Here is a 13,552-nt window from a genome sequence, read left to right as displayed (position 1 = left end):
ATCGACTGTGCTGTAGAAAACCTCTAAATCTAATTCAGGAAGCTATTTAAAAACAATGCTATCCCTAGTACTGTACTGTACTATCCTATCCTACCCCTAATACTATATGATACTATATTCTTGAAACTGCTAAAATTTTTGTAAAACATTATTCAAATAAGACAACATATTTTAATAAAAAAAAAAAAGAAAAAAAAAAAAGACATGACAGAACTGTTTCAAATAACATCAAATAACACACCAGCAAAGACAGTTTCCACGACGTTACCAGGAGCATCTTTCACCACACATGACTTTTCAGAAAAATGTACATCATTCCTGTGTCTTGGTGAAAAAGTTTAGCTGTTATAGTAGATGTCCCCGTTGAAGACTTCTGAGGGTCCAGACAGTTTCTGTCTTTCCCTCCAAAACCCATTCTTTTATTTCTGATCCAGAAAACAATCCAAATTATTAAATAAACCCAATTTGTTTCATTTCTTTAGATATATAAAGGCCTACTTGTTAGACTAGATCTCCTGTATTTTACTGGCTAGTAAACAACTCCTTCCTTCAACTAGGGGCAAGATCCTGCTTTCCTCCCTTTGGTGACTGACTGCCATGTTTCAGCTTGAAACTGTGTCAGTGTGAAACTTATCTGAAATACGTTTCATCATATATGAAATGGCACTTGAAAACCTTAGGTGATGCAAAGATCTAGGTGTATGTTTGTAGCTTGTTAGTGGTGACTGTCTGAGATGCCGCAAGCAGCAATGATGGGTTTGGGGTGGCTGATTCCCAGCGTCCTCCTCCGAAGAACACCTTAATACCATGCAAATAACCAGGGACAACCAGTCCATGTTGAGTGGTATCACAGCTATATTGCTATGGCAAGTTTTATGTGAGGTCACTGATGCTACTACAACACCTGTTTTATCTACAGCATGGATGTAGCTGAAGCCATTGGAAATGACATGAGCAATCTTTTGAATAAGTTCCTTCTCTGTAGCAACTGAGAGTGTTTTAACTGTTCCCTGAAATACGCAGATGAAGAATACATTACTGTGCCTATCAGAAAGGGCTTATTTCAAGAGTGTATATATATATATCTATATATATATATAGCTTTAAAATTTGCTGGGCAGAAACACTTAAAAATAAGACATCAGGTTTTTGTTCTGTAATTTAAATAATGAGAGCATTTCCTTTAAAAGAAATGCAAAGTAACCGATGGGCAAAGGTCTGGCTTAACAGCAAAATGTTAAATTATCTTCCCATAATTTATTTCCTTCCCCCCTTTTTTTTTTTGATAGTAGGAGTTAAGCAAATTATTCTCCATTAATAATTTAGCCTATGAATTTATAGTTTTATAAAAGTACCTACAAAAAGATTATCTTATCTTCACATTTATTCATTCCTTAAAATTGTTTGAGGAACATGCTTACTTTATTACACTATGTCTTGATTATACTTATGCAGAACAGGTGACTTTTTCTTGTGCAAAGAACAGCAGTGCAATATAGACTTTACATTCTATATAAGGTCTACTTAAGGCTGTGGATTAAAACACAGTTTAGTACTGCAAAGATTTGATGTTGAGCCTTTGAACTGAGATAAATTTCATCCTACAAAGCTGTACAGCTTAAAACCTATCTGCATGGACAGGTCCAGACTTCTCTGAGAGAATAGAAGCCATCCAGACCTAAGGCAGCTCTGAGCCCCAACGTGCAAAGGTGCATTAGTACAGCACTTTGCTAGGGGCAATGGTCCTACTCTCATTTTGGGGTTTATTATTTCAGGAGCAGTAGCACATACCATGAAATTCCTATCTAGGTCACACCGCAGAAGCTCTCGCATCCCTTGCCCTTCCCAAGCTTCTCCAGCAATCTGAGCAAACTCTCTCCAGGGCCTAGGAAACCTCTGGCGCTTCTAGCATAAGTGGCCATTGCAGATCAGAAAAGGACATGGACAACTTCGAAGTAGTGCTGATGGGAGTGAAAACTGGGACAGCTGTTGAGGGAGAGGGTTGACTTGATCCCAGTGATCTTCCAAAACAAGGGACACAAGTCACTTCTCTTGTCTGTCTGACAGTCTCTCTGAATCGGACCACAAACGTGGAGGCACAATCTCTTGGAGACGTTATCATTCATCTGACCAAAGATGAGAGTTTTAATTGCAATATTTTTGTCACGCTATGAGTTGTTTTGTTCTGATTTTTTTTCCCCACTGCCTTCACTTTCCTAAGTGAAACAAATGTCAGATAAAACTGAGGGTTTTTTCAATTGTCAAATGAGTGAATTTTGAATTAGATATAATTTCTTTATCTCTCCTTACAAGGAATGGCATGTAGATAATCTGCACCCTCAATCAAAATAATCTGGCCAGAATGGATATTTCTACAGCTGTTTCTGATCAAAACATGGGTGCACGTTCATATTATTTTTGAATGTTTCCTATCTGGAGCCATGGGCAGAGGTTGCTCATATTAGGTAAAATAATGTAAAATTTAAAGACTTGTGCCTTGGCCTAGTAAAGACAATTTTTTTGTCAATTCTGTCTTTCCATTATTTTAGCGGAGATCTATTCTGATTTTTTTTTTCCTTCAAATATATTTGGAGGAAAATTATAACATGCTCTCACTTTCCAGTTCAGGTATGCCTTTGGCTTTCAATTTTCAGATTGTGTAACACTTTGTTTTATGATTTACAAGCCTTGAACCTGCTCTCAGCTCTCTGATTTTGCTGTCTATGCCAGTATAATTGTATAGGGCCAGCAACAGGTTTTATTGATTGCCCTTGGTGATCTTGTCATGTTCAGTTCCTCTTTTCGATCCTTTAAAGCAGCTACATTTGAAATAAATTACTACTAGATATTACACAGAACAGGTGAAATAGTTCCTCTCCTCCTGTGGTAGGGAAAAATTGTCTAAGACATGCCGCCTTAATAAAATACAGAAGTTAGGAAAAGGTCACCCTAATTACTGAAGTTTAAAGTTTTCATTTTATTGCATTACTTTTAAATAGTGTTATCACATGGTTTTGAATGTCAGATAAGACTTGTGCAAATACTGTTCAAAATGGCACTAACTAAATTAAATGTCTTTACGATCTCTACCCCCCCCCCCCCCCCCCGCCCTGGCCAATAGATGAATACTTTGGAAAGAACTGTAAAGCAATGGGATTATTTTCTGTGCAAGATTTTGTAGAGCGATTTATATGAAACAATTTGCTGAGACATCTTAAATCATAAAGGAAAAGAACTTTATAATTTAGGAACTAGGAGACTCTTGCATTCTGTTACAGGCTGGTATGCGTGCTAAAAGGGCGTAAGGGGAAAAAAAAAGGTAGTTGACCTTCTGGAGCTGTTGAATGCCCACAGATTTGAAGACTAGTAATCAGTGAAGTTTTTTTACAGAGAATAGTGCAATTAGCAAATGAAAGGGCAGCCACCAGCTACAAAATATGAGATAGGGGCTGAGAGATGAAGAATGACCTGACGGGTGGGAGTGAAAAGTTAGTGGGAGGAGATGACTCCAGCAAATTTTTGAAAGAGCAGAGCTGGCTATACTCATGACTACTGAGATTACCATAATATCTAATTTAGTCCAGCTTTTCTGAGGTCTACCTTCTTTGTCTCTGGAGCTGCCAGATGGCCAATGCTGCAGCAGCTGAATCCTACAATACTCTGAAAAATGGGAAGAAGAAGATACAGCATGGATGCTGAGAGGCAAATGGTATCAATGGATATTCTGGGCTTCTCTTCTTCATTTCAGTCCTCAAATGAAAGATAAAATTCATGTGGGCTACCCTAATTTCTGCCTTGGAAGTTATCGGGGTGGAACTGGCAATTCAAAGCGTTTATGGTGTCCCTTCAGATGGGAGGCCTACAGATGGGAAATGTTCCTTTCTGAATAGGGCTTGTAGGTAGAATTTCTCAGAGAAACCAGATAGGTCAAAACCTCAGAGATCTGAAAGAAAAAAAAAATTTACATTCATGTTGGCTCTTGTTTTAACTAGAAGAGCTATCGAACATTTCCACCATTACCAGAAACGCTTCAAAGAGTAAGATATGGACAGATAGACAGATCTGAGGTCAGAGAGAGGCAATGTTAAATCCCAGAGGAGTTTCAGCCAGGCTGATGCTATTATACAGGAGAAGAAAAATTGTCCAGATGTTATATTTTTGTATGATAATTCATGTGTGACTCGTGCAGGGGAAAGCACATCTTTAATATTCAACTGCTACTGAAGCAGGAGGGCTCCTAATTTGACAATATCCATAGGCATTCTCCCTGAGATTACAGTACTGAATGTTAATGCTGGTGCTTAGAAATGGAGTAGTAGGCAGTTACTTTGAAGTAAATTAGTGGATGAATTTACTGCATGCTAGCTATTTTCTTCTCATTATCAGTCAAAGTAGGCTAAGCTACCCTGCACTCAGATTATCTGCCTACACTGCAAAATGAAGGAGAGCCACAGAGCAAACTCAAGCTGTGGAGCCCTGACTGCCACACTGCTAATATATATAATGAGGTGCTAACCTCATGATCATGAGAAGTAGTAGATACATGTCAAAGATGTGTAGTAGAAGAATACTTTTAGATTATTCATAATCTATTTACGGCTCTGCATTATCTTCTAGGATCCAAATTTAAGAGGTTCGCAAAGTACCTTACAGTATCAGAGACCTAATTCTAAACTAGTGTTTGATTCGACAATTTCTTTGATTAACATTAACTTCCTATTAGATTACATCATTGTCAAGCAGCATACCCAAACTGAGTGCCAATGATGACAATGCCTATGTCCTTCACAAAATTTTTTATCAAGCCTGTCAAAACCCCCTTTTCAATGATGGTAAATGTTCTCAAAGAGATGAGACGTTCATCCTGTGGCTTGAAACAAACCCTCTAAGTCATAAACCTCTGCAGTTGTATGGAAACATGGACATCGAAGCTAGTTTTGAAAGTGTTAAGATGTTTTTGGTAGGATGAATTATACTGTAGGTAATTTCTGTTATTCAGCTAGAAGTGCTGAAGCATCAAACTGCCAGGCTTGTTCTATGGAAAAGAAAGTATCTTATTTAGTAGTAAAAAATGTTACCTCTTGGAAAAATTGCCATTGTCCCTGCTGGTAGTTCAAAGGATTTTGAACTTTTGCCTCCTATTATTCAGCATCTATCTGTGGAGAGATGCCATGCAAGAAAAAAGCAGTTCCCATTTCTATACCTGAACTAAGTCATGTAAGCAATGTCATTTGTCTCCTACTTTTTGTGGAGCTTTTCTACATTCTCTCCTTTGCACACTTGAAACTAATTACTTGGCTAGATGTAAGCTGGTCTTACCTCCCACCAGTCCAAGGCAGTGAATGTCACAATGAATCCAGAAAAATGTCTCCTGACCAGTTTTTATTTTCACCGCACACCCTGGTGAAGAAACAGAGGAACTCCAGCCAGGGAACAATAAAAAGATCCTTTCACTGACACCAGGGAAATAACACAGCTAGAGATGGACGTTCTACCTCTTCTTCTTGAGGAACTGTCTTTTGAGAAAAGACTTCAGGCCCCTGGGGTTGATTTCCAGGATCTCTCTTTAGTTGTAGAGTGATGGCAGCTACTTTTGTAAGAAGGAAGGCAGATCTGAAAGGTATTTCCCTTTTTGCTGCTCTTATTGGAAGTACCTGAAGAACACGAGGGTGAGGCAGAAAAATAAATGAAGCCTACAGAGATTAGCTGCAGGGACAACGGTCAGTTCTGAAATTGGTAATAGGTGTTATAGATTACCTGTATTATGTTGATTGTTTCCAAGTGGATACTTAAGTATTTTTGAAATTATATCATTTGATTTGGAGTGGTTGGTGGAGAAGGAAAACAGGCAAGGAGCACATTTCCTTTACTTCCCTGCCACTTTCTCAAGAACAACTCTTGTCTGATCTCAGTGTTTCTGTGCTCAAATATCCTATTAAGAAACTCTCAAATTATTTCTGTTTACCAGAAGTATGCTTTTACAAAATCATGTTTAATTATGTGTAGCTTATTCTTTATAAATACATTTTAAAACCTAAAGAAATACTCCACTTTCAGTAATAAAGTACAGACTATGACATCAGTTCCCTATACAGCAAGTTGACATAACAGAAATAGGTGTAGGTCTACAGAAAGGATGTGAAGGCAAACCTAAGCACTGCATCCAAACCCACTACACTTAGTGGGAAGATCAAACCTCTGCTCTATTCTACCTCAGTAACGAGTCTCAAGGTGCAGCCTAAATGAGAATGTAGATTCAGATCTGAACTGTGATGTATAACACTTCCTGTCATGTTGCCTACTTTTTGTTTTTTCTCTTCAGCTGGTCATCTAGATAGCCAGCTTTTCCTCTTACCTCACATGCATCAGCCACCAAAGCCTAAGTATGTTTAAATAACAGATTATAGAACTTCCTTGAAACATTAGCAATTCCCTTCTATCTTTTTTATAAAATCCTTCATTTCTCTAGTGCTATTATTTTTATTACTACACACTCATGTAAAACAGGATTTTTCATTCATTGTCTCCTTCAGCTTTATTTCACGCCTCAAATCATACTCCATTTTACCTGGGTGAGAATTATATACTGAATGCCTTTACCTCCAGTTTCCCAGAAGGCTAAAATTATTTTATATCAGTGTTTTTCAAGCCAGTGAACAACTGTGTTTTCTGGAAATTATTTCAGGAAAGCAGAAAACAGCTCAACTTAAAGAAGAAGAAATGCTCCCTGATTACAACTGCAATTCAAGAATTTCTTTTTGTTTCTGATATGACCCTCCTGCTTTACAGAAAATATTGTGAACAGTTAGGAGGCACAGAGCTGTTTTGTCACCATTTTATTAATCAGCCATATTGTTGTAACACCTAGAGCAGAGATTGGTGTTGCATTGTGGTAGGTGTTGTACAAGTGATCATTTCTGACTGGCAGATGAGCTATCACAGCAAGCACAGCTGTGGCAGAAGTGGCTGCTCCTATGCAAATAACACTAATAAAAATGGAAATAAGACAGGTGGAAGGTCAGTTTCTTAGTAAGATTGTTCCAGAGTGCTCTTCAAAAACCCATCTATCTTTACAAATAGGCCCTTGCATTAATTTTTGATGACAAATAAGAATTGCATAGTATGGGAAAAACAAAAACTGAATGTAACTGATGACAGACTAGCAGTGAAATAGGAGGCTACTCCCATATTGCCCATTTAGAGAATGTAATTGCAGGTCGGTACAAATTGTAACTTGATATACGTATCCAGACCTTCCATTGGAACTAATTCCTCTGGGCCACTGAAATATGCCTAGCCAGTAAGATGTGACAATTAGAAGCTTTAAAGGTACTGGATTCTGTGTCTGCTTTGCCCTTCAAACTGCTGCACTCGTGTAACCATGTTAACTGCTCTTCCCTCATTCAACATTACTCTGAGATTTGCACAGTAAAGCTGATCAATGGATGTGGTCAGTTGCACAACAGTTTTACATCAGGCAATCCGTGTCTCTGCAGAGAAGTTCAATTTTTCTTTGGCAGAAAGAATAGAAGGTGGTTTTTTTTCTCTTTAGTTCAGATTTGCTCTTTTGCTTAATAAAATATTCTATTTTGCAAAGACAGTAGCATAAACAGAGAAGAGGAAGCAAAAGAACCATATTCCCAACCTGCTAATATAATCCTATGATGTTAAAAAATGAAGTATTCAATCCCAGGGGTGTATGATGTATAACAAAAGCATAGAATGGATGACAAATAGCATCTTCAGAAATGGTTGTCTGAGGCTTAAAATCAAGTAGCACAGGAAAACAGAAATATAACCTACCCACAATCACTCCTTCAGGGTTGTCATGGTTTAACCCCAGCCAGCAACTAAGCACCACGCAGCTGCTCACTCGCTCCCCCCTGACGCAGTGGGATGGGGGAGAGAATTGGAAGGGAAAAGGTAAAACTCATGGGTTGAGATAAGAACAGTTTAACAGAACAGAAAAGAAGAAACTAATAATGATAATGATAACAATAATAAAATGACAATAATAATAAAAAGGTTTGGAATATACAAAACATGTGATGCACAGTGCAATTGCTCACCACTTGCCAACTGACTCCCAGTTAGTTCCTGAGCAGCCACTCCCCCCTCCCCGACTCCCCCCCAGTTTATATACTGGACGTGACGACAGATGGTATGGAATACCCCTGTGGCCAGTTTGGGTCAGCTGCCCCAGCTGTGTCTCCTCCCAACTTCTTGTGCCCCTCCAGCCTTCTCGCTGGCTGGGCATGAGAAATTGAGAAATCCTTGACTTAGTCTAAACATTACTTAGCAACAACTGAAAACATCAGTGTGTTATCAACATTCTTCGCATACTGAATCCAAAACATAACACTATACCAGCTAGTAGAAAGAAAATTAACTTTATCCCAGCTGAAACCAGACAAGGGTATCCCAAGGCCTTTCCCTGTGCCCAGTCTTTAAGTTAGCAGAGGAGCTGAAGGCAGGCATCAGTGATAGATGTGATTGCTTTATGCTTCCTGATGACAATCTTCAACTGTACCATAGGTATTTATGGGGCAGATATTATCAGGACTATGTTTACTCTTTCAACTTCTAGATATGATACTTGCTTTTAATCGTTCTTGTCAGGTTACCATATTTAAAAAGAGTGATGAGAATACAAATTTTAAGTTCCTAGGTATTTAAAACTTCTCTTATTCCATAACAAAAATCAAATTTTATTCACTGACCTCTGCTATTTTTTTCTTTGTATATGTCTTTATTCCGAAAAAGTCCCTTGAATCCTATGATCAAGCTTCTGACATTAACAGGCAGAATACAGATATTGTTCTGTTACCAAGCTTCATTTCTCATTTGGTAGGATCCAACTGTAGCAGTCAGAGGAGACTTAAAACTCTATTTTCAACCGCATACATGACTGCAAATGAGGCAAACGTGAAGTGTTGTGGGTTTAGATCTGTAGGAACAGAACTGGTTTGATAACTGATTTTATTTGGACCTCTCAGGTGGTTATCATGCCTTTCAGTCACTGCCAATATTGAAACAAGTATCCTAGACATGAAAGATCATATCATGGACCCTTTGAGCTGCCCAGTTCTTGCAGCTCCTTTAATCTCCATGAAAGCCTAAAAAAAATTTCAGAATGTGAGTATTTAATCACAGCAAAGAAGCCAGCACTAGGACAGGGGGTTATGTGGGAGACAGCTGGGTGGACTTTGATTTTGTAGTGCTACGAACCTGCTTAAAAATTCAGCTCAGAAAGTGCAAAGACTAAACCTCTTACCTGTGTCACTGTTTCATCTATGTGCTTACATGACTATGTTGCTAGTTCACCTGCCAGCTCAGGAATTCAAAGGAATAAGAAGTGGTTTCCTTGCAGAGTTCTGATTGCACTTGGGGTATTTTAAATGAGTGTCGTGTAAACAATATTTCTTGCTTTCTTTCATTTTGTGTTTCTTCCATTTTTTCTTTTCACACCAGAGGGTACAGTGCATTGTTTTCTTCTGTGTTTTAGGAGTTTTCCTTTTCTTTCCCTTCACTCTTATTTACCTCTTATGCTGCAGTCTTTCTCTGTTGTGTGCCTATCTCCATTTTCTCTCTCTCACACTCCTTGTTCAGCCTCCTCCAGAGCATTGCCTGATTAGAATGGCTGGGAAAGCACCATTTTTAGCTGGATCCAAACATCCATTCAAAAAAGTTAAGCTTATTTACAGGGCTGAGCTGTGGAGGCAGTAGCAAAGGAAACAGAACGTCTCTTGCAATGAATCCGTTATAGGAGATGGACACTGCGACACTCTTCAGCTGATATTTTTGCTGACAATCACCTGGCCGGAAAGAGTCAAGCCCCATTCCTTGCCTGTAGAGTTATTCCAGCTGCTGAATGCTCTGCCTCAAGTCCTCCATCTCCTCACTTTTAATTAACGAATGAAGAAGCCAGCAGCCTGGCTGAGGCAGACAGTCAGCTCCAGTCCAACTGCCCTAATTCAGTGTGGTGAGGTAGGAATGCACCCAGTTTCCAGACATTCACCAAAATCAGACTGCATCGTCTTTTGTACTATCTACGGAACTGACTTGGAGAGTAGCAGAAAATAGTTCATGTTTCTCTTGCTAACCAACCATTTTAAAGGCTTTTAATTTCCTATTTCACAGGAGTTCAACATGTCAAATTGTAGAAACTAAACAAATGGAAAAGTGTATCTTCAAAAAGTCACATTAGCTATGTGCTTTTCCACTTCAAAAATCAGTGCACGGGGTTCACAGATTACTGCCTTGCAACACTAAACAAAGAAAAGTTTACAATTTTCTGGATTAAACCCTTCACTGCCGTTCAAGCAACCACATCCCTGTACAAAGCACTTAGAGGAAATAATATCAAAACCCTCTTATCTCTGAAAAGGGGAAAAAGCCCTCCTTAAAAGCTGTAAATGTCAGGGGAATAATTGCTTCCTGAAGTGAGTAACCCTGGAAATTCATGTAAGATGCCAGTAGTGGAAAAGTTAAGCAATGGAAAGCAGGATGGCCTGAAAGTAAGGCCAAGCCAGTTTAAGATGCATCTGTATTGCCTCCTAAGTTCAGCTGGGGAGCTGGCCAGGAAGCTGCTGCACGGGGAAGTAACGATGAAGTCCATAAAGGGGATGGAAAATGTATAGAGGAGTGTTGCTGTAGGTGCTACAGACTTCCAAAGGACCTTGCTGGTGGGCCTCACAGTGACAAAGTGACCGTTTTGCCAGAGTGATGAGGGATAGTTAGTGCACAAGAGGATGCACTGGGTAAGCAGGCTGACTGCATGGATAAAGGCATTATACAAAGCATATGATAACTTCGCAGTGAATGATAACATTCAAATTAACTTCAATATCTCCTCGTAGAAGCAGTGGTCTCAGCGATTTCCTTTTATTCTCTCCACCTGGCACTGAGAGCGTAATGAAACTTTACAAATACAGTACTACAAACATCTCTTTACCCGTATCTGTCTTTTTCCACGCACTGGGCAGGCAATCACTTATTTGCGTGCACATCAGCCTATGTGACAAGGTGAACATAACCCTTCCTTTAGGTAACTCCAATATCACCACTTTCTAGTCAAGAATGACATGTGCAGCAAGCGTCCTGCTGCAAACACGACACACATCAATGTCCCATGTGCTTATGGCTTTCAGTATTCTCTGAAAATACCTAAGAAAATGATCAGTTATAAAATGAAATCTTACCTATAACTTTTCCTAGGAATAGTGCCTTTGGGGAATTGAACTGAATGTCAGATGCTGTTGGCAGGCTGTAACTTGTTGGAGGATAGTGATCAAGCTGGGGAAAGAGAAAAGAAATTATGAGTATTTTGAACTGATCTGCCTTCTTACAGTGCTACTGAATCAGGTCTACTCTATGGAGCTTATGCCACCACCTAAATCTCTGTCTGATATGCTCTGCTTTCATTTTGGTAAAGGGAAAATAACAGTTAATGCCTGCCCTTCCATATCTGCCATCTCCACAGTTCCCAAGGTCTGGAAAATACCTATACTGGACATCTGTTTGTTCTGGTTGCTGTAGAATTACTTCAGCTTTTGCTTCTGTGCTTCAATATAATTGCTAAAAAATAACAACAGCATCAGCATCAACAATAAAACAGCTTATTATCTTAATAGAAAATTTCCATTTGGGACCCATGTTATTGCTAAAGCTAGATTTACATAGCTGAGAATTTGAGACTAATGCAGGTGTTGGGCATTCTCCTTTTCTCTCAGAAAGTCATAAATTAATAAGACATACTTTTTTTGCACTTCATGTTTATTATTTTCTTGTTGAGATGTTGTTTAATTTAATTGTGATGACACCTAGTGAGACCTAAAAAATAAATTCAAGAGTAATCAACTTAGCTAAATAGTTTAATCTATAGGAAATTCATATTTTACCCAATATGACACACCAATCACATTACATTAACATATTTTTCCCCTGGTTTTTATCTATTTAACAGAAAAATGTGAAGAGAGAGCAATAAAATAAATTCCCTGTGCTTAGTAATAGCACTATTAAGATAGTTCAATACAGCTCAATAGTTTTGATGTTCACATTTCATAAAGGTAATTGAGGTGAATTTTTATCTTTGTTGTTATTTATTTTCTTGGCTTTACGTGTTTATTACACAGGCTTAAAGAGGGCAGAACAACAATTGTTTATTTTATTTTGGCCTTACCTTGGCACAAATCAGAACAGAAACTCATATATGTGATTTAAGACTTTACAGGGTATAATAGACTGCAAAAGTAATTCTGGAGAAACCGCAACACTAAAGGGCATACAATTTTTTCACATATCTTTTTGCCATATTTCTGATTTCAAAATATGATTATATTGGATTAGTTTGCTTTAATGATACTGCCAATGTTTAATTCAGTGGTTAAAAGTAAATGAATGGCAGATACCATAAAACTGCATGGCTGAATCCCCTGATACCCTGGAATACTGTACTTGGAAAGCCTACTGATGTCATACCCATGAATCTGCAGAGGCAATCATCTCAAAAAAAGTATAACAACTGGAAAAAAGGGATCCTGTCTTTCTTATACTGCCCCATAAAACCCCAAGAAGAGAAATGTATATACATAACAGACAGAAAGGGAAAATGTTCTCTGCAGATGACAAAAGACGTCTAGCAAATACTCATGTTCAGAAATGATTTTTAATTGATCATAACTAGTTTTCACACTGATTATTTAAAATTTGACCATGAATATTTATTAGCATGACTGCTGGCTATTTCCCAATTTTAAACTGTAGACTTTTGAGCTAAATATATGGAAAAACATAGTTCCCTTTTCTTACTCAGAAACTAAGAATTTTCAGCTTGTTCAGAGTATCTTGAACAGCTTTTCTCAGATTTTTAATAAACAGCAGAAATACGTATTTTACCTGAAATTAGAGTTATATAATTTCAGCTAAAAAAGTTATTTTTGAAAGGGTGTAGTGAAGTGAATACAAAGACTTAAAATACAAACCAGATCTCAACCTTAACCACAGCAGGTCCTACTAAGTACAAACTCCAGTTAAGTGCTTGCTGCTGGTCCCCCTGGTGGAACAGAAATCAGTGTTCCAGCATCCATCTCAAGTGTCAGACCTGTTGTCAATGGGCGCTGCAGGCATAGCAGGTGAAAAAGATACTACCTTCTTATTTCAGAAGAGAAATAGGAATGGCTCAGAGCTGTCATGGTGTTTACCAGTACGGTTATTAAATTAAAGGTATAGACTTTAGAGAGGCATATCAGCAAAAGATTGGTGAAAAGAGTGATCCACAAACCCCTGATTCTCCAGCCTCTCATATGTCAGGAATTTAACCTCATCTAACTTCTTTGCCTGCAGTGCAATTATTTCTGATACAATCTGATTGCACAGGATTCATCTTCTAGGTTCTCCTTTTGTACGTATGACTTAAAATGTGCTGACGTAAGTCCAATAAAATAATCTGGCATACTACCATGTACATTGGTATTTGTCGACATCATCGACATTAAAGTTCTTCCTTTTCCAAAATCAATTTGGAGCAATGTTTAAGTGTTTCTTTTTA

The 13,552-nt window shown here is 38.3% G+C and overlaps 1 protein-coding gene across 4 annotated transcripts in view; it reads right to left on the bottom strand.

The window, feature by feature from the left end:
• Window positions 1-13,552, bottom strand: part of CNTNAP2 (contactin associated protein 2) — a 1,223,788-nt gene that overhangs the window by 57,772 nt on the left and 1,152,464 nt on the right. For 3 of the 4 annotated variants that reach the window (XM_049816392.1, XM_049816394.1, XM_049816393.1), the window contains exon 21: window positions 11,202-11,295. In XM_049816392.1, coding sequence (XP_049672349.1) covers window positions 11,202-11,295 — 94 coding nt within the window. Of the gene's footprint in view, window positions 1-3,847; window positions 3,944-11,201; window positions 11,296-13,552 lie in introns of those variants that run through there. The other variant, XM_049816395.1, reaches the window with a different exon arrangement.

The sequence above is a fragment of the Accipiter gentilis genome, chromosome 14 (genome assembly GCF_929443795.1).
Source record: "Accipiter gentilis chromosome 14, bAccGen1.1, whole genome shotgun sequence".
Classification (NCBI taxonomy): domain Eukaryota; kingdom Metazoa; phylum Chordata; class Aves; order Accipitriformes; family Accipitridae; genus Astur; species Astur gentilis.
Note: the sequence above shows the minus strand (reverse complement) of the source record. Positions and strands in the feature narration are given on the sequence as shown.